The sequence below is a fragment of the Capra hircus genome, chromosome 11 (assembly GCF_001704415.2).
Source record: "Capra hircus breed San Clemente chromosome 11, ASM170441v1, whole genome shotgun sequence".
Classification (NCBI taxonomy): Eukaryota; Metazoa; Chordata; class Mammalia; order Artiodactyla; family Bovidae; genus Capra; species Capra hircus.
The window spans coordinates 6,619,534-6,640,418 of NC_030818.1; the positions used below are offsets into that span (position 1 = coordinate 6,619,534).

Here is a 20,885-nt window from a genome sequence, read left to right on the forward strand (position 1 = left end):
TTTCATTTGATGGGAATTTTTTAGGACTTCAGGCCTGGGAGACAGCATCTCAAGTAACCCTGAGAGAATTACTCTGAGGAGGTGGTGGGGAGGAGTTAGGTTGTATAGGAGTTTGCAACGAAGGGTAGGTAGTCTGAGCATCAAAAGTGTTTTTTGTGAATTACAGAAAACCAATCTGAAATTAAGGAATCCAGTGCCCTCCTGTGTATGGGAAGATGCAGGAGTCTGGGCTCACTGAAATCATTCTTTTCATATGTATCTCAAAACACACACCCAGTAGCCTGGTTTTTTTTTTTTTTCCATATCCTGAGTTCTTCAGGGCTCACTGTAGAGAGTGGCTGCACCCTAATGGATGCCAGGGCATGTGTTCTTCTTCCTGAGTGCCCCGGAGGGCTGGAAACGCTGATGACTGTGACATCCTTGTTTACTGATATGGCAGGAAATACTCCATTTCTCACTCCTATTAGTGAGTAAAGAGGAATTTAAGCTGCCAGTCCATGTTATTCTGGTCTAGGTTGGTCCAGCTCTGCCTCTCTGGGTTTTATTCAGTCTCTTTTGGGTATATGGCTCAGATGGCAAAGAATCTGCCTGCAATACAGGAGACCCAGGTTCGATCTCTGGGTCAGAAAGATCCCCTGGAGAAGGAAATGGCAACCCACTGCAGTATTCTTGCCCAGGAAATCCCATGGATAGAGGAGCCTGGCGAGCTACAGTCCACGGGGTTGCCAGAAGTCAGACATGACCGAGCGACTGATGCTTTGGGTAGATGCTCAGTCTTTGAGAGTTTCTGACCTTGCCACCTACTTCTCGCCAGGACCAGAGTCTGAGAACTGGGGATGCCGTGTCCCCAGGGTATGATGGGGAGGGTGGCTGGTCCCCATCTGCTGGCCCGGGGGCTCCTCACTGGCTTCCATGAAGAGGCTCCTGAGCCTGGCTGGTCACACAGTGTCCACCTAACATCTCCTGCTGAAGTTCATGGCTGGGAAACCCGGGGTCTGCTCTTGCCTGGGAGTCAGAGCCAATGCATTGGCTGACATGGCCCCACTGTGCCCCGTGATGGCCCCATGGGCTCTGAACGACTGCGGCTTGCTGGGAATGAAACACATGCATGGGGTATTTGGGTGGCAGGATGAGCTGGGCTGATTTGCTGAATCTCTTGGTTCATGGTTCCTGGGGCAGAAGTTGGTCACAGTTTAAAAATTTCAACAGGGAATGAGTGATTTTATTTTTTTATTTAATTTTAAAAATTTATTTTTATTAAAAATTTTTTTTATTGGCGTATAGTTGATTGATAATGTTGTGTTAGTTTCAGATGTACAGCACAGTGAATCAGTTTATATATACATACATCTATTTGCTCCTTTTTATTTTTGAGATTCTTTTCCCATAGGTCATTACACAGTATTCAGTGGGGTTCTCTGTGCTGTACAGCAGGTCCTTGTTGGTTTCCTGTTTTATATGTAGTAGCGTGTATTGGTTCCCAGTTTACCCCTCCACCCTTCTTTACCCGCCGGCAGCCATAAGTTTGTTTCTCCATCTGTAGCTCTGTTTCTGTTTTGCAGATAAATTCACTGGGAAAGGGTGATTTTAGAGAGAAAGGCACTTACTGGTAGACAGTGCAATAGAGAGTGTGTAGCTCATGGTGGAGCTGAGTCTGAGCCTTACCAAGTTCTCCCCTTTGAGATTCCGCCGAATGTGGCCCAGTGGCTGGTTCTGCCAAAGAAGGGTCTTCCTGTGCCCTGACTTCCAGTTAGCGCATCTGTCCCCCTGACTCCATTAGGGTCAAGGCTCGCCGCTGACGCAGCCACGCAGACCCGAAGCAGTCCCACCGTCCTGCTCCAAATTCCCTTGATCCCAGGCGGGAGGGAAATGCGAGCTTCTCTTTGCTACAGGACAAAAGTAGTATGTGGACATCCCTCAGGGATTCCGCTCTGAACCAACACGTTTGTCTGCCTCAAACCTGTCTGTAATTTCTCTGTATCTGAAGTTAGAGAATCTCAAATGCCTAACATTCTGTGCTTCCCAGAGACCTAGTTCCAAATACTTTTTATTTGGCTTCAACATTGAATTAGTAGTTGCTTTTCCAAGCTTAATTTTGATGTAAATATTTATTTCCCCATAGGTTTCAGGGGGTTTTGTATCACATCCCTGAAACACCCTGTTTAGATTTTTAGGAATTTGCAAACTGGACGTGACTCAGTGGTAGGCGTGAGGCTGGAGAGATATTTGACTTCACCGATAGTCAAGGTCTGGCACCTCGTGTTTGTGTGCTGGATGACTGTACTTCCTGACTCATAGATGGAAGCCACTCGTAGTGCCTTAAAACCTTCCGGGAATAAGGTGACGGTAGAAATAAAGAAAAGTTTTATCTTCTAGGTGAATTAAGAGAGATACTCAAATATACTAGAGAGTAAAATTTTTGCTCCTTTTATCTCTGGAGCTAACGTTTGCTTATTTTACTCTCAATAAACTTTCAGGGGTTCAGGGGAAAGTATGTATGTGTGTGTCCGTGTGTGTGTGTGTGTGTGTGTGTATGGCCTAGGTGGGACTAGGGTGGGCCCAAGCAGGGCTGGGGGTCCAGCCAGGGTTTGGGGGCCCAGGCCCCTCTTCTGAAAACTATGGGAAATTACTATTTACATCAAAATTAAGCTTGGAATTTTTTTTCTAAATTAAAAGCTGAAGCAAAATGAAAAGTATTTGGATCTAAGTTTCTGAGAAGCACAGAGGTCATGAGGGGCATGAAGGGGTCAATGGCCCAGAAAGAGAGACACACAGAAAGACAGAGAAGATGAGAATAAACCAAAATTGGTGACTCTGGGTAAGATACACTGGGCCTCCCAGGTGGCTCAGTGGTAAGGAATCCACCTGCCAATGCAGGAGACACAGGTTCGACTCCTGAGTCAGGAAGATCCCCTGGAGAAGGCAGTGGCAACCCACTCCAGTATTCTTGCCTGGAGAATCCAATGGATGGATTAGCCTGGCGGGCTACAGTCCATGGGGTCTCAGAGAGTCAGACCCGACTGAGCGACTAAACAATAATAACAAGGTAAGATACATACTGGTGTTCTACTTTTTAGTTGATATAACTTCCTGCAACTCTTTAGTCTGTTGGAATTGTTCAGAATTAAAGTAAAAGGCGAAGTAACCGCCTGCACACCCGTAGGCTGCATGTTCATCCTTGAGCAGGAGTCAGGCCCAGGGTCACAGGCAGGTACAGTCACCTGGGCCTCAGGCGGCCTGTGGTGGAGGCTGCTCAGGCCTCCGCCTCCTTCCCACCCCTTCCCCTCCCTGGGCACCCCTGGCTTAGGTTGAACCATCAACAGTTTCCACCTTACTTCGTTCTTTTTCTTTTTTTCAATTTTTCCCACATTTTTGGTCATTTTCTGAGCCTGGCCCTGCTTCGCCTCTTATTCCTCTCTACTTTTACACTGAGTTCAGCAAAACAGGTCATTTGACAGAAGCAAAAAATAAAGCTAGAGCTGTAACTCAAATACTTGGAACCAAATGCCTTTACAATTTCTTTCTTCCAGTAAGAAGGTCATCTCAGATTCAAGCAGAAATGTCAAATTGCCTGTAATTTAAAGACACATTTAAAGAAAGTAGGACAGGAAAACAGCATTTTGCTGCAAAATGAATTCTTCTTCCTCGGGGCTGCCAAAACCTGATGTTTCCCACACTGCGGCAGCTCTGGTTCCAGCCTGCTTCTGAGGTTTAGATGATTGAAAATGATCACTGCTATGTGTTTGTGGTTTAATTGTCTGAAGCCACTTCCTGGAGAGGTCACAGGGAAGCTGCTGTTTTGCCAAAGTCCACAGAGAGGGCTGGAGACAGCTGCCTTTGGCTGGGGGCCCAGGCGGGTCTGGGGTCCAGGCCGGGGACTGGGGAGCCTCGGTGGCACTGGGTGCCCAGGAGGGGATCTGTGGCCCAGAGGGGGCTGGGGGTCCAGGCGGGGGGGTCGGGAGCCCAGGTGACATGGCGGGGTGGCACGAGGTGGGGCTACAGGGGCCGTAGCGGTGGCTTGGGGAGCCACCGTGGGGCTAGGGGTCCAGGCAGGGCCTAGGGTTCATGTGAGGGTTGGGGGACCCAGGTTGGACTGGGGGGTCTAGGGGCCCAGGTGGGGCTCAGGGTCCAGGTGGGAGACTGGGGAACCAGGTGGGACTGGAGGGTCCAGCAGGGGTCAGGGATGGATGGGCAGGGGCTGGTCTGGGAGGAGAGCAACAGTGTAGAATTTTGTCCCCCTGGAACAGGATGTCTGTGTTGGGTCAGCCCTACTCCTCACCCCCACCAGATGTGGTTTCGAGAGGAGAGTTGAAGAGAAAGTGGTGGCGCGAGATTTCTTGGATCCCCTCCCAGCTCCAAGGCTTCAGCAGGCAGCCACCCCAGAGTGGACGCAGCCTGACTCTTGGGGTCAGAGTGACTTTAAAAGTGGTTACATACCTTCTCCCCATCAGAGGAGGCTAAGCCTGAGCCTTGGGGGTGCTTTCATCCCAGGAGAGTTGAGATGACTTTTTATGGTCAACGGGCAGAAATGTTTTATTTTTAAGAGTCGGGTCTCAGAAAGAAGAGCAGTGAGAATGTTAAGCGTGACAGATCCCTGTGGGGCTCCTTCCCTGAGCTCCTTGAAATTAGGGATTCAGGATAGGGGTGACAGGAAGCCTGAACCAAGAGGGCAGTCGGGGTAGGGGTGGGGGCAGCTCCACGAAGGCACTGAGGACCAGGCTCTTTCCGCACATGGCCTGCACACGGCCCCATCCAGCCACCGTCTCCACACTGAGCTGGCAGCAAGGCAGACTTTGCAGCTAAGTCTTTGAAGTTTTTCAGGACAGTTTAAAGTTGACGTCCAGGAGGATCATACATTTCCACTTACATTTCATTGGCCCAGATTTTGTCATGAGGCCACTCCTAGTTGCAAGAGAGGCTGGGAAATGTAGTCTTTGTGTGGGATGGGAGGTGCTCAGTTAAGAATCCAGGGGGTTTCTGTTATCGGGGAAGCAGACCCTGGAGAAGGAAGTTAGCATCTGTCATAGAAACTTTGTTTCTAAAGACTAGAGGCTTTGGAATCACCAATCCTGGGTTTAAACATCAACCCCATGTACTAGCTGTGAGATATTGGCCAAGCTGCTTCACCTTTTTAATCTCTTCTACTTTATCATCCATGGATTTGGCATGATATTCACATCACAGGGGCAAAACAAAAGAATCAACACTCAGTATTTAGCACAGCAGCTGTCACTGGTCCCCTGGTCCCTGTGTCAATGTCTTTGACTTCACTCACTTATTCAGATTTATGGTACTGATTGTTGTTGTTCACTCACTAAGCTGTATCTGACTCTCTGCAACCCCAAGGACTGCAGCACACATGATCCCCTGTCCTTCACCATCTCCCGGAGTTTGCTCAAACTCATGCCCATTGAATCAATGATGCCATCCAACCATTTCATCCTCTGTCACCCCTTCTCCTCACGCCCTCAATCTTTCCCAGCATCAAGGTCTTTTCTAATGAGTCGGCTCTTCACATCAGGTGGCCAAACTATTGTAGCTTCAGTTTCAGCATCAGTTCTTCCAAAAAATATTCAGGGTTGCTTTCCTTTAGGATTGACTGGTTTGATCTCCTTGCTGTCCAAGGGATTCTCAAGAGTCTTCTCTAGCTCCACAGTTCAAAAGCATCAATTCTTCAGCCTTCTTTATGGTCCAGCTCTCACATCTGTACATGACTTCTGGTATTGATTGTGCGTGTGTTTAACTCCTATTTCTTTCAGTCCTCACTGGAGATCTCATGAGTCTGGCTAGGACCAGTACAACTAGCATGGGATTAGCTGCCTGTGTTAGTTGCTCAGTTGCGTCTGACCCTCTGCGACCCCTTCGACTGTAGCCCGCTAGGCTCCTCTCTCCACAGGACTTCCCAGGCAAGAATACTGGAGTGGGTTGCCATTTCCTTCTCCAGGGGATCTTCCTGACCCAGGGATCGAACCTGGGTCTCCCACATTGCGGGCAGATTCCTTACCATCTGAGCCACCAGGGAAGTCCCTGTCCAAAGAGGATAAAGCAACATGGTCAATGTTGGGGTTACCTTTACGCGAAGTAAATGGCCTGGTGAGCCTTGGGTGGGGTTAGAGGCAAAGTTACAGGAACAGAAGCAGGAAGAGCTGATGGTGAGACAGCCCAGAGTGGACACCCAGCTAAGGGGAAAGTCTCAGGTCCTCCATGTCACCACTTGTCACCAGTAGGGGAGCTCAGGACACAGCTCTGAGCCCCCACCTTCTGGTGGTTGCCCAGTGATGAGGTGGGGGAGGTTTCTAGAGTTCAAGGATCACTTCCTCTGTCTGCCAACACTGCCCTGGCAAGCTAAGAGCCATTTGCATTTACTGTGAGCCATTCTGAATGATATCTGTGCCAGGAATGGGGAACAAGCCAAACTCCTTCAAGAACATGAAGATGGGTTCTGGCAAGGGTGTTTTTATCTGGATTCATTCATCACTCCCAGCCCCCTAGCTGACTTTCAGGCGCGCACATTCCCTGGTACTTTCTGGGAGTGGGCACCACGTAGTCCATGGAAACTGGATAAGATGGAGCCTGTGTCCTCATGGGCTTCCCAGGTTGGCTCAGTGGTAGAGAATCTGTCTGCCAATGCAGGAGACGTGGGTTTGCTCTTCCCCTGGGTTGGGAAGATCCCCTGGGGGAGGGCATGGCTACTCACTCCAGTTTTCTTGCCTGGAGAATCCCATGGACAGAGGAGCCTGACAGGCTACAACCCATAGGGTCACAAAGAGTGGGACACTGAGCCGCTGAGTATTGTGTCCTCAAATCTGTCTCCACCCCTGGGGTCCGCAGGTGTGGTCCAAGGCCTGATGGTGCCCACTTCATTCCCTCCTGGGGTAACTCCTCCCTCTACAGGTGGGGGTATTTTCCTGCCCCACAGATGGCAGGTTTGGCCACGTGTCTTGCTTTGGCCAACGGAATGTGGGCCAACAAGAGTGAGCTAGTTCTGAGCAAGCAAGACCTCGCGTGCTCTTGCCCACGTTGTTTATGTTTTGCCATCACATGAGAACATCACCTCCCAGAAAGTCACTGGTCCAAGGAGAGTGAGACATCGTTGAGCTGACTTGGGTCCCACCTGAAGCTTGGAGCTGAGCCTAACCCAGCGTAATCTAGGTCGGCCAGCCTCCATCTCACCCACAGACCTGTGAGCGGGAACGAAGACTGGCTTTCTATGGCGCTGGTTTGGGGCTGGCTTGTTAGGAGTATTGTTGTGGCAGTGGCTGGTGATACAACAGGCAACAGTGATAGAGCGTGAGAGGGACCAGGGGAGATGCGGACGGTCCGGGGGGAGGTGTGGGGGTCCCATGGGGGAGGTGTGGAGGGCATCTGATACTCCAGCTTTGGGGAGGTTGATGGGGAGGAATGCTTTGTGAACTGGTGTAAAATATTCAATTTTTGGCCCTCATTTTGCTTTTTCCTCTGGGATGCTCTAGACCACAGATTATATAGAATTCCTCAGGTTGTGTCAGAATTGTGTGTAAAATAAGAGTTAATCCGAAGGAGATCAGCCCTGGGATTTCTTTGGAAGGAATGATGCTAAAGCTGAAAATCCAGTACTTTGGCCACCTCATGTGAAGAGTTGACTCATTGGAAAAGACTCTGATGCTGGCAGGGACTGGGGGCAGGAGGAGAAGGGGACGACCGAGGATGAGATGGCTGGATGGCATCACGGACTCGATGGACGTGAGTTTGAGTGAACTCCGGGAGTTGGTGATGGACAGGGAGGCCTGGCGTGCTGCGATTCATGGGGTCGCAAAGAGTCGGACACGACTGAGTGCCTGAACTGAACTGAACTGATAAGGACTATAGCAAAAGTTCTCTGACAAGTTATATTTAACTTGAAAGTTATATTGACTTAAAGTTATATTTGACTTAAAGTTATATTTAACTTTAATATGAAGGCCTTTTGACTTTGTGATTCATTCACTCATCCCTCACTCAATAGACAGGAGTTAGGAAACAGCTCTGAACAAAATGAATTAGAAGGAGCACCTGAAGCTTGCATGCTGGTGAGATGAGACATAGTTGATGATAAATGTCAAGAGAGCAATAGAGCTGGAAAGGAAAGATGGAGTGTCGGGGCAGAAGCGGGTGCAATTATACGGCAGGTCGGGGAAGACCTCGTGAAGAGTGGTGTTTGAGGCAAGACACTAGCAGTGGCCTTAGGTGAGGAAAGAACCTCTTGGGCCGAGGAGCTGGGAGTGCTAGGCACGTTTCAGGAGAGAGAGAGACTTAGGATACAAAACTCCTATTTCAAGTGAAAATTGCCAGAGAGGAAGAACAGATTAAAAAACTTTGAGTTTTCTTGTTAAAAAAAACAATAAAAATCTAGGCTACAAGGTTTCTGTTGTCAGATAAAAGCTCCAGAAAGCAGCCCAGGACCACCCTCGCGGGGTCCTCTCTCCCGGTGTGGTGGCTTCTGGTGACACCCACTCCGTCTGTCTCCTCCTCTAGGCTCTGGTGTGCTGGGCTGGCAGTCTCCCCTTCCCGTGTCCTCCAGAAGTTCCTGGGAGCCATGTTCCTCTTGTCCGTATTGATAATGGGTGTGTCCACCTTCGCTGTGCGGTCTGAGGAGCACATGGGTAAGTAGTGACTCTCAGCTGGAGGGGCTTGCCTGCAGCTTCTCTGGGGATGTTGTTTAGTCACTAAGCTGACTCTTTGCAACCCCATGGACTGTAACCCGCCAGGCTTCTCCGTCCATGGGATTCTCCAGGCAAGAATACTGGAGTGGGTTGCCATTTCCTTCTCCAGGGGCTCTTCTAGACCCAGGGATCAAACCCACGTCTCCTGCATTGGCAGGCATATTCTTTACCACCGAGCCACCTGGGGATAGGAGTTGCTTTTATCTAGGGAAGTTTTGTTGTTATCAAGAAGCAAGGTGTGGCCATCCATGCCTTGGTAGGAGACACAGTCTTCTCTTGCCGTTCTCTGGTGGGTGACTTTGCTGTGGGCGTCAGTCACTCCTGCCAAAGGAGCAAACCAAAGAGACAGTGCTTTCGCCCTTGATAGAGGGTGCCTTTGGATTTTTACCATCCAATGTGTTGGAACTAAGCTGAACTCAATCAAGATCAACTCTGAATGGCCAGCTGCCATCAAGTCAAAAATAAGGCCAAACTTGAGACTTCCCTGGCGGCCCAGTAAGGTTAGGTGAGACCTTGCCTTCCAATGCAAGGGCTGTGAGTTTGGTCCCTGTTCAGGGAGCTAAGATCCCACATGCCCCACAGCCAAAAATCCAAAGCATAAAACAGAGACAGTATTGTAACAAATTCAGTAAAGACTTTAAAACTGGTCCACATTAAAAAAAAAAATTCTTAAAAAGACCAAAATTTTTTTTGTTATCTTGTGAACCTAATTTAACTCTTCCCACAAAATGTAGATGGACCTTGTTAGCAGCCCTAATGTCATTATCTGGGAGCTTTGAGAGCATTGTGAGCTCTCAGATTTGTTGGTGGGGCCCCCCATCGTCGGGGCATGTAATGTCCCTGGAGAGACCCAAAACATGACCGTGGATTCTCTGTCCTTCAGGGGCTGCAGGAAGCTGCCGATTTCATGGCAGGCACCCCAAAACGAGGTTCCAGCTAGAAGGGGAGCCTTTGGTCTTGAGGTGCCCCCAGGTGCTCCACTGGGAGTCTACCAGCGCCCATGTCAACGTGACTTGGCATAGGAATGACTCCGCCGCAGCAGTCCCAGGGGAAGAAGAGTCGCGCGTGTGGGTCCAAGACGGAGCTCTCTGGATCGTGCCAGCCTCCCGGGCAGACTCCGGCTCCTACATCTGCACCACCAGGTCAGCGCCTTGGGGACAAGAAGAGGGGAGGGGGCTCTCCCACAGCAGATGCTTGCGTGGCATCTCCAGAACAACCTGGGCTTCCAAATGCAGCCCACAGGTGGGGACCCACTTTACATCTGCCTCACTGTTCCCGAAGTGCCTCCTAGCCGTGAGCCTGTCCCCGGATGTCCTCACGGTGCCCGCTCTCCCCTTCACTGAAGTCTTTGTCTAAGTGTCACCTCTAGGAAGAGGATGTCCCTGGCTGCTTTGTCTAGAGCGGGATTCCTGTCTCTCTCTCGCCCGAACCTGTAGTTCTGTCTCCATCTGGCACACATGTACTGGTTCAATGTATTTAAGGCCTTGTCCACCCCATTAGAACAGACACTCCAGAGCGCAGGGCTGTGGTTTGTTTTGTTCACTGCTGAATCCACAGGGGCTTAAGGAATACATGCAGGACCCTGAGTCGGATTGGAGACGGGGGAGAGACTTTAGGAAGCAGTTAATGCAAATGCTTATTGGGGCGGGGAGAGCCAGGCTCATACAGTTCTTCCAGGTGGTGCGTGTGGAGCTGAGGCTGGAACCCGCAGTTCTGACGTGGGACTTAGTTCCCCCTTCTTTGTCCTGCTGCTTTTTTCCTCTTTAATTGTGGCGACACAAGGATAATACAACATTTACCATTTTAACCTTAAAAACGTTTTTTTTTTTTTTTTTAATATTCAGCTGAATCTATTTTAATTTGTTTCTAAATTTTAACTGGGCTTCTCCGATGGCTCGGTGGGTAAAGGATCTGCCTGCAGTACAGGAGACACAGGAGACGTGGGTTCAATTCCTGGGTCGGGAAGGTCCCCTGGAGGAGGAAATGGCAACCCACTCCAGTATTCTTGACTGAAAAACCTCATGGACAGAGGAACCTGGCAGGCTCTAGTTCAAACGGTCGCAAAGAGTTGGACGTGACAGGCACTAAGCGCGCGTAGCCGCTTTGCAGTGTGGCGTCAGTCTCTGCTGCACAGCACAGTGAGGCGGCTGCGCCTGTGCGTGCATCCACTCCCTTCTGGCCTTCTTCCCATTCAGGTCACCGCAGAGCGCTGACTATGTTCCCTGTGCTGGACAGCGTGTTCCCATCAGGTGTCTATTGTACACACAGTATCAATAGTGTATGTGTGTCAATTGCAGGCTTCCAACTCTCTGTTTCTATTGATATCACCATTTTGCCTCTGCCTTTTCTCCAGTTTTAAGGTCTTGATAGAATGATGATACTGAGATTATTGTTAGACCAACCGAAAAAACAAAACCCAAACAAACTTACCAAGTTCATTTCCCCCATGCAGTATTGAAAAAAATACTTCACAGATCTTATTCAAAGATCTTAGCAGTTTCCTGATATGTGATTTCAGTTGATACATGATTTCCAAGAGAAGTAAAGGGGATATTCTTTCTATGGAAACAGTGGCTCTTCAGAAACAGTCTCTCCATCTGGATAAGGTTTCCTGGGCTAGGAATTTGGAGCATGTTGGGGCTGTGCTGACGCACCCCCCAGAACCTGGGAGGGGGTAGACCCCTTTGAAGAGGACTTGGAGTTTCTTGTGTACATGTGCTAAGTCACTTCAGTTGTGTCCGACTCTTGGCAACCCCATGGCCTATAGCCCGCTGGGCTCCTCTGTCCCCGGGATTCTCCAGGCAAGGATACTGGAGTGGGTTGCCATTTCCTTCTCCACTAAGAAACTGGAATTTCTTCTTAGTGGCCTCAATGGCCTTGAAAGCAGGCTTGTGAAGGGTCCTTTGAGAAACATGCAGAATACATCGCCATTCCTATATGACAATTATGACACGGTACTTCTTTTGCCCCCCAAAGATTCAAAAGGACTAGGGACAGAAATACTACAATACTAATGAGAAAAATAGGGAATGAAGTATTCACTGAGATTGGGGACGTTATTCTTAATTTCATTAAGTTTTACTTTCATCCTGCCTTGCCATTTAGTATTCTTTTCCCCCCTTTTCAATCAGAAATGCCTCTTACTGTGACAAAATGTCCGTTGAGCTCAGGGTTTTCGAGAAGACAGACGCCTCCGTGCCTCTCATCTTCTACCCACAAATTATACCCTTGTCAGCTTCTGGGCTACTAGTTTGTCCTGATCTGAGCGAATTCATCGGTAACAATGCTGACGTGAAGATTCAGTGGTACAAGGTACGTCTCTAAAAGTTGCCATTTAATGAATACATGTTTGAAGAGCCACAGAAAAGATATAAAATACCCATTCTGAAGGCAATATGTTCACTTTTCTATTTCTTTAACCAGTGATTTTTAAAGAGGGCCATGATTAGTATACTCTATGTATCTTTATGAGGCTTGAGTAAACATCCTCAGATAGTGATTTGAAAAGACAGAGTGTGAAATGAATGCGGAATAAATAAAAGCTGAAGAAAGCAGCTTTTTACTCTATGCTGTGTCTATAGAAATTTAGAAAGAACTGTTTAACAGCTTTATGTACGTGTTAGTAGAGTTTTTGTAAAAGCGCATGAAAATTGACCTTTGGGTTAAAGGCGTAGACACAATTTCCTGTCTTGTTTGATAAATACTGTTGTCAGCTCCCTTGTGTGGACCAGGGGTGGGCAGAAGGCAGCCGTGGGGCAGTGAGCTGCCTCTCCTTTGTTGGTTTTTAACTTTTTATTTTGTATTGGAGTATATTTAATTAATGATGTTGTGATAGTTGCAGGTGGACAGCAAAGGGGCTCAGCCATACAAATACATGTACCCATTCTCCCCTAAACTCCCCTCCCACCCAGGCTGCCACATAACATTGAGCAGAGCCCCCTGTGCTATAGAGTAGGTCCTTGTTTTTATCCATTTTAAATACTAGCTGCTACTCCTTTTTGGATGTTAACTATCCAGTTAAGGATAGTTTTCATGTTTTGAAATGGTTTAAAAAATTAAAAGAAGACTTATTTCATGACCTGTGTAACTGATATAAAACTCAAATCTCAGTGTCTGTAAGTAACGTTTTACTGAGCCAGGCTCATTTGTCTCTGTTTTTATGGGGCAGCAACAACTGAGTTGAGTAGTTGGACAGAAGACATGTGGCCTAAAATATTTACTTTCTGGCTCTTTACAGAAAAAGTTTGCTGACCCCTGATATAGACTGTGAGTTGATACTGAAAAGTACAGTTACTTGTTTAAAAATGGATAGAAATGAACACTTCAGTAAAAAAAATAGGTTGACCAATTGACAAGCATTCTAACTACAAAATAGCTATAGTATGTCAAGTTAACATTGGAAACTTTTAAGTGATTTTCAGATGAAATGATTTTCAGAGTTGGCCAAAAAGTCCATTCAGTTTTTTGTATAGGATGGCATGGCAAAGCCTGAACGACCTTTTTAATGAACCCAGTTAAGTAGCCAGCTCTTATGAATTAGTCCACCCAATAGAGGAACTCTTGGTTTCCTAAGAGCATAGAAAGGTCAAGCGAGAGATTTTACAATAGAGGAAAGAGCATCGATTCGGGGGGTGACCAGTCTGGACTGGAAACCCTGCGTCTTCAGTGACCTGTTGTCTAGCCTTGGTCAGCTTCTTTCCCTCTTTAACCTGCTTTCTCTGCACGGTGGCAGTGCATGCCTCCTCACCTGGGACTTTTCGAGTTGACATGGAGCAAGTGTGTGACACACCCTGGGCAGTGCTTGGTGTGTAAATGCGGGTGGACAGGGGCATCCTGGTAGCACTTATGTTGGTTCTCGTCCCAAGAGTGCTGACCATCGCTGGGAATGCCCTTTGTCCAAGCCTGCTCTCAAGTCCCCGACAGGAACCCAGTGCAGCAGGGGCCGTTAGCGTCTCCATTTTATGGATTAGGAGAGGGAGACACACAAGTGTGAGTACCATGCCCAAGGTCACTCAGCCGGCAGAGGGTGAAGTCAGACCTCTGACGGTGGAGGCCAGAACGCGCACATCCCTGCCACACGGGGCACCCTGGAGACCGGTAGATCCTGGAAGAACCGTGTGGCTCTGCCCTGTTTTACCTTTTTAAACTCAATCAACACACTAGAGCCTGTTCACATTTGAAGTACACTAATCAGAAACCCACACTCTGTGTGTGTGTGAGTCGCTCAGTCGTGTCCAACTCTTTGGGACCCCAGGGACTGTAGCCTGCCAGGCTCCTCTGCCTGTGGAATTCTCCAGACAAGAATACTAGGGTGGGCTGCCAGTTCCTCCTTCAGGGGATCTTCCTGATCCAGGGATCAAAACTGGTCTCCCATTGCAGGCAGATTCTTTACCATCTGAGCCCTCTTTGGGTTTGTTCATATTTGATCACATGTGTTGGGAATGATGAAATCTGTTTTTAATTAAGTATATTGTTCAATTAGACTTAATGAGTCATGTGGCTGACAAACTCTTCCAGTTATGCCCAAGTTCTTATTCAGAATAAGTCTATGAAATGACTCAGGGTTCTATTCGACGATTGCAATTGTCATGGTTTTGAAAGAGATGTTCCTGAGAACATTTTGTGCTCATGAGATGTTTGCTCTGCTCTGCTCTGCAGTACCTTTGTCCAAAGTGTGGCTTCATGTCTCACACTCAGTTTTCTCTTACAAAATTTTCTCCGTCTCTCCTGACTCTTTAACTTGAAATGACTCTTAATGTGATTACTGCAACATCAACTCTTGTGGGCATTTACCATGACTACCTCATAGCACTCCTTTCTGGATGTTTTCCAGGGCCTATAGGCACCAGTTAGGCCATAAATATATTTATATTTTAATGGCCTACTTTGTCAAAGAAGATAGTTTCTTTTTTCCCCGTTGTGCCGAAGCAAATGTGCTTTAAACTTTGTGGTTAAACAGACCCAGCTGTTTATTACAAACTTTTTATTTTGTAATGGGGTATAGCCAATTCACAAAAATCTTGTGATAGTTTCATGTGGGCAGCGAAGGGACTCAGCCATATATAATGTGTATCCACTCTCCCCCAAACTCCTCTCCCATCCAGGTTGCCACATGACATTGAGCAGAGTTCCTTGTGTTAAATAGTAGGTCCTTGATGGTTATCCATTTAAAATATATCTGTGTGCACATGTCCATCCCAAACTCCCTAACTATCCTTCCCTCCATCCTTTCCCCCAGCAACTATAAGTTTTTCTTCTAGGTCTGTGAGTCTATTTCTTTTATGTAAATAAGTTCATTTGTATCACTTCTTTTTAGAATCCCCATATAAGCAATGTCATATGATATTTCTCCTGTTTCTGACTTGTACCACTAAGTATGACAATCTCTAGCCCCATCCATGTTGCTGCAAATGGCATTATTTCATTCTTTTCAATCCAGCCATTTTATTTTATATGCTAAAACTCCCTCTCCTGAAAATACAGTTAAAAGCACGCCTCAAAGGACAATATTTGCTAAGTAAATACCAAGGTGATTCTTGGGTTGCAAATTCAGTAGTGATGCATAATACCGATGCTGTTCATAGCTTTTGAGATATCAATTAGAATATAATTTAACTTTTTAAAAAACTTTAAATTTTGTATCGGGGTATAGCCAATGAACAATGTTGTGATAGCTTTAGGTAGACAATGAAGAGATTCAGCCACACATATACAAGGATACAGTGTAACTTTGAAAACCATTTTCCCTTAAGGATTCTGTCCCTTTGGATCAAGACAACCAGAAGTTTCTCAGTGTGAGGGGAACTCGCTTACTCGTAAACAATGTGTCCATGGAGGACGCAGGCTACTATACCTGTGCCATGCCGTATGCCCACAAAGGCAGGCAATACAACATCACCAGGAATATCAAACTCCAAGTTAAGAGTGAGTACTTGCCATCAAGAAACCTCTGTACCCTGGTTCAGCAACAAGCATGCAAGGGAGAAATTAGGGCTCATGTAGAACTCTTTTTTTTCCCCCAGGTGGTTATTTCTTGATTGATTTTTTTTAAAGAAATATTTTTAATTGAGGGAAAATTGCTCTACAATATTGGTTTGATTTCACGTAGAATTCTTTGAGTGTCTTTGGTATCAGAGGAAAACAGATATGGCATATGTCTTGGCACCAGGCTTATAAGACCTGTATGACACTTGGAAGGATAAAAGCTGGGTGATTTTATGAACGGTGAATCCCTGGGTGGTTGACAGGGTTCTAAATCTGAAGTTAAAACGTACACCACTAGAGGGAGCCAAATAGTAGTTCACTTGGAAGGCCCCTCTGCAAGGTCTGTTTGGAAGGCTTGCACCTCGAGGGCCAGTCATCAGAGCCCAGTTGCCATAACTTTGTGTCTAATTCTAGGATATGCATGCGTGCTCAGTTGGTGGGTCATGTCTGACTCTTTGTGACCCCATGAACTGTAGCCCACCAGGCTCCTCTATCCATGAGATTTCCCAAGCAAGAATGCTGGAGTGAGTTGCCATTTCCTTCTCCTAATTCTAGGATACTAGGATTTTTTGGAGTTTTCAATGAGAAGTCTGTACATTGGTACAGCTGGTGAAAAAAAAATCTCTCCTTTTTGATCTTCCCCAAGCATGTCTAGCCTGAAGGCTCAGACGGTAAACAATCTTCCTGCAGTGCAGGAGACCCAGGTTCAATCCCTGGGTTGTGGAAATCCCCTGGATTTGGAAATGACAAGCCACTCCAGTATTCTTGCCTGGAGAATTCCATGGACAGAAGAGCCTGGTGGGCTACAGCCCAGGGTGTCGCAAAGAATCGGGCACGGCTGAGAAAGCTGAGCGACTAACACACAAGTGTGTCTCGTGGCTCTTGAAACCAGGATTTAAAATAGCAAGGGCGCGCATTGGTTTGCATGAGCTCTACCTGAAGATAATGTGCGAACAGTACCGATCAGCATTTCAGGTTTGGTCACTGTTCCTTCCACGCCTCCTACGTGCTGGGCATCAAGCTTGGTGCACGAGGCACGCAGGCGGTGGAGTCCTGGCCCCTGCTCTGGACAGTATGGTGCGTCTCTTGATTTTATACACTGAATAGCTACACAATCGGGGTCTTTTCAGGGCTTCCCAGGTGGCACTCGCGGTAAAGAATCCGCCTGCCAGTGCAGGAGGTGCACGTGATAAGGGTTCGATCCCTGGGTGGGGAAGATCCCTTGGAGGAGGGCCTGGCAACTTACTCCAGCGTTCTTGCCTGGAGAATCCCATGGACAGAGGAGCCTGGCAGGCTACAGTCCATGGGGTGGCAAAGAGTTGGGCATGACCGAGCAAGTGAGCAGACACACACACACTCACGCACGGACATTTCAGAGAGCTTTGAAACTATGTTCAGGCATATAATTAGTCTACAAAGGGAAAAGACTTTCTTCTGCCAGAGAATACAGAGATTCAGTCTCATTACAGGGAAAATCGAGTCTTCCATGAACGGAAATCTCTCTGGTGAGGATTCAATCACATCAGCCCCTTGCTCCCCCGCAGAGGGGATCCCCCAGAATCCTGACCCCCCTCCACCGTTGTCCTGTTCATGTGATACTGCACAGGAACACGAGGGGGCGCCAACCTACCTATTATCCTGTGTCCTGAGGCCCACGCTGTGTCTCAGCCGCTTTCAAGGGTGGTCCGCCAGCAGCAGCATCACTTGGGTACTCATCAGACACGCAGACTCTCAGGCCTCCTCCCAGACATACTGAACAAGAAACAGCGAGCAGCCCATATTTAATAAGCTCCCAGGTGATCCTGACGTGCCCTGGACTTTCGACCCACGGATGTATCTCGTCCTTGGGGCATCTTTCTCCCCTCTCTGCCTCCCTGAAGCAGCCCTGTGACCTTGGAGGGAGGCGCAGGCTCATGATCTCGGTCACTGGAGAAGCCGGCTGCTCTCTGGGCTCACCTGGGATACTGCCTAAAGCTTATCCCATTAGGGTTTCAGATGCTCTTTAGTGGAAGACATGAGGATGGAGCCGTGGTGGACGTGGGCAGCCCTTCATCCACCATTTGCTGGCGTTTCTGCCCCAGTTGAGATGCCCAGTTTCTTCAAGTTGCTGGGAGAACTGCCTCTTGGGGAGCTGGGCTCTGATTCCCCAACAAAGAGTCAATTTCCTCAATTACAAGCCCAGGTGGCCAAGCTGGGTTACCTGTTTCTCTCTCAGTGTGGGGTTAGCAGGTTCCCCAGGTGGCCATTCCCAGTGGCACCCGCCTGCCAATGCAGGAGTCTCAGGCTTGATCCCAGGGTTGGGAAGAGCCCCTGGAGGAGGGCACGGCAACCCACTCCAGTATTCTCGCCTGGAAAATCCCATGGACAGAGGAGCCTGGTGGGCTACAGTCCATAGAGTCGCACAGAATCTGACACAGCTGAAGCGGCTTAGCGCACACACACGGGTGAGCATCACAAACAGGTGGTTCTGGATGTCCTGTGCCTTTTTTATTTTTCACAAGTGACTCCAGGACTCTGTGGCAGGTGTGGAGGGGGCTACTGTAGGGTGAGGAGCCTTTGAAGGAACGCCCGTCCCGTGGACATCGAGAACATTCTTGTTAAGGGTTCATTCCGGAAGCCGAGGAGTGGAATGGTTAATTGTTATCACAGAGCATAGGACATCTGCGAGAGGAATGTGTGTGTCACTGCGGCTTCTTCCAGTAATCTCTCTTCTGGGAAAAGCGCTGGCCAAAGAGCCTCAATTTCGTGGCTAGCCAGTTTCCTTTGCCAGACAAAAGCGGAGTCTCACAATGTCTGGCTCTGCGGCAAAAGAGAATTTAGCTAATTAGCTAAACAATAGACCCTGACCCTCAGCTCGCAATGAAGCGCTTCCTCATTGAATCTCCTTTCCTCCTGCTTTCTCAGAACGAGAGGAGGAGACCATTCCTGTGATCATCTCTCCCCACCAGACCATCTCAGCCTCGCTGGGTAAGGACCGTGTGATCCATGGGGGTGCCTGCAATCTCAAACCTGGGGCCCCGGGACCCCTGTGTCACCCACTGTGCCTGCCCTGGGGGATGCACGTCTCGGGTGGAGACCCTCCCTGCAAGAAATAACAATGTTGCTACCCCAGCGAGAATGAACAAGTGTGAGGGAGCATTTTTCTTTGTCAAATGTGTATGGAAATGGCATGGCTGGGAAGTATGCATATTCAACTTCTTGAAAACTCTACCTACAAAAAAAACTGCATGTGAAAAATCAGAACATTCTGGGGCCATTGTTAACTACATGAAAGGATAATTGATGGCAAGATGTCCCAGGCAGCACCTGAGGTGTATTTAATATATTAATAATTCACTTCACCAACATGTGGCTAATGCTAGCATTACGCCCAAGGCTCAGACTGCCCTGCTGGCTCCCTGGAGACAGTTTCTTGTCGCTTACTCTCAGGTCAGTGGGTCAAGGGAGGTAATGCTTGTCAGAGGTTTTCGTTTTTTACCCTTTCACTGTTCCGGCCAGCACACACTTTCTTATCAAACACTGTCTAATAAGATGTCTTTCAATGCCAACATCAACCCTGTGGGATGGTCTTATTTCTCCCATTTTCCAGAAGAAAAGCTGCCTGGGGTGAAGGTGGTGGGGGTCATTGGCTCAGTGTCAGTCAAAAAGTTTCAGTTGAGTCTGGCTGGCGTTCAGACTCAGGCCTGCGTGTCTGTGAGGCCGGTACCTTATGTGTGTGTTTGTTTTTATATAATCCTTTTTTAGGTCTTATGCTCATTTATTAAACCCTGGCTGCAGAGTTCTGTCTATCCATCTATCAATCATATGTCTATTGACCCACCAATCATTTATCCATCCATCCATCCATCCATCCATCCATCCTTCCATCCATCCATCCATCCATCCATCCTTCCATCCATCCTTCCATCCATCCATCCATCCATCCATCCATCCATCCATCCATCCATCCATCCATCCATCCTTCCATCCATCCTTCCATCCATCCATCCATCCATCCATCTATCCATCCATCCATCCATCCACCCGCCTACCTATCTCTTCTGTTTGGCGTTAGGCTCATATTTTAAGGGCTTTCCCGGTGGCTCAGATGGTAAAGAATCTGCCTGCAATGCAGGAGACCTGGGTTTGATCCCTGGGTTGGGAAGATGCCCTGGAGAAGGGAATGACTACCCACGCCAGTATTCTTGAGGCTCCCCTGGTGGCTCAAATGGCATTCTCCAGTGTTCTTGCCTGGAGAACCCCATGGATGGGAGAGCCTAGTGGGCTACAGTCTGTGGGGTTGCAGAGTTGGACATGACTGGGCAACTAGCACTTATATTTTAAACTTTAATTGTTGACCATGGAGCCTAGGGGGGCTCTTGCAGATGCTGGGGTTGTGGCCTGACACCTGAGTTGCAGCTCCCGAGGCTATCTGGGCTCTCAGAAGAGCCTTCTGGAAGCCTGGGGAGGTGGGGACCCAGGTCAGTGCTGCCCCTGGCTCCTCCATGTTCCTGAGCCCACAAAACTGTGCCTCCCACCCCGTTGCTTTGCACGCATGGATGCGCCAGGCAGAGTCACTTGTGGCCGGATTGAATGGGCTGCTTCTGCCTGAGAAAACTTTTAAGGTCAGAGGGGTGTCCAGGAAGAACAAAAGCAGGCCGTCTGAGCCTGAAGTGGGGCTGCGGGGTTAAAGCCCATGCCCCAGGGAGGCCCATCTCTCGAGAAGCACATGCATGGGCAGGATTTCTTCTTTTGTTCCCAACTTTGGTGACTAAAAAACAAGACAGTGATTGAGGCAAGGGACTCAGGACTATCACATCGCACAACTGTAGAAGGCACCCCTCATGTAAAAGACAGTGGCTTTTTCTTTTGAAAGAACTTTTTATTTTGTATTGGGGTATAGTCAATTAGGGGACTTCCCTGGTGGCTCAGACGGTAAAGCGTCTGTCTACAATGCGGGAAACCCGGGTTCAATCCCTGGGTTGGGAAGATCCCCTGGAGAAGGAAATGGCAATCCGTATCCAGTACTATTGGCTGGAAAATCCCACGGACAGAGGAGCCTGGTGGGCTACAGTCCGTGGGGTCGCAAAGAGTCGGACACGACTGAGCGGCTTCACTTTCACTTTCATAGTCAGCTAACAACGTTGTGATAGTTTCAGGTGAACAGCGAAGGGACTCAGCCATACGTATGCATGCATCCATTCTCCCCAGACTCCCCTCCCATCCAGGCTGCCGCATGAC

General features: G+C 48.3%; 1 protein-coding gene across 2 annotated transcripts in view; it reads left to right on the forward strand.

Annotated features, from left to right (window-relative positions):
• The window catches only part of IL1R2 (interleukin 1 receptor type 2), a 36,761-nt gene that overhangs the window by 7,802 nt on the left and 8,074 nt on the right, over nucleotides 1–20,885 (forward strand). The window contains exons 1-6 of one of the 2 annotated variants that reach the window (XM_005686291.3): nucleotides 7,700–7,722; nucleotides 8,494–8,621; nucleotides 9,565–9,823; nucleotides 11,813–11,993; nucleotides 15,434–15,605; nucleotides 18,570–18,632. In XM_005686291.3, coding sequence (XP_005686348.3) covers nucleotides 7,700–7,722; nucleotides 8,494–8,621; nucleotides 9,565–9,823; nucleotides 11,813–11,993; nucleotides 15,434–15,605; nucleotides 18,570–18,632 — 826 coding nt within the window. Of the gene's footprint in view, nucleotides 1–7,699; nucleotides 7,723–8,493; nucleotides 8,622–9,564; nucleotides 9,824–11,812; nucleotides 11,994–15,433; nucleotides 15,606–18,569; nucleotides 18,633–20,885 lie in introns of those variants that run through there. The other variant, XM_005686292.3, reaches the window with a different exon arrangement.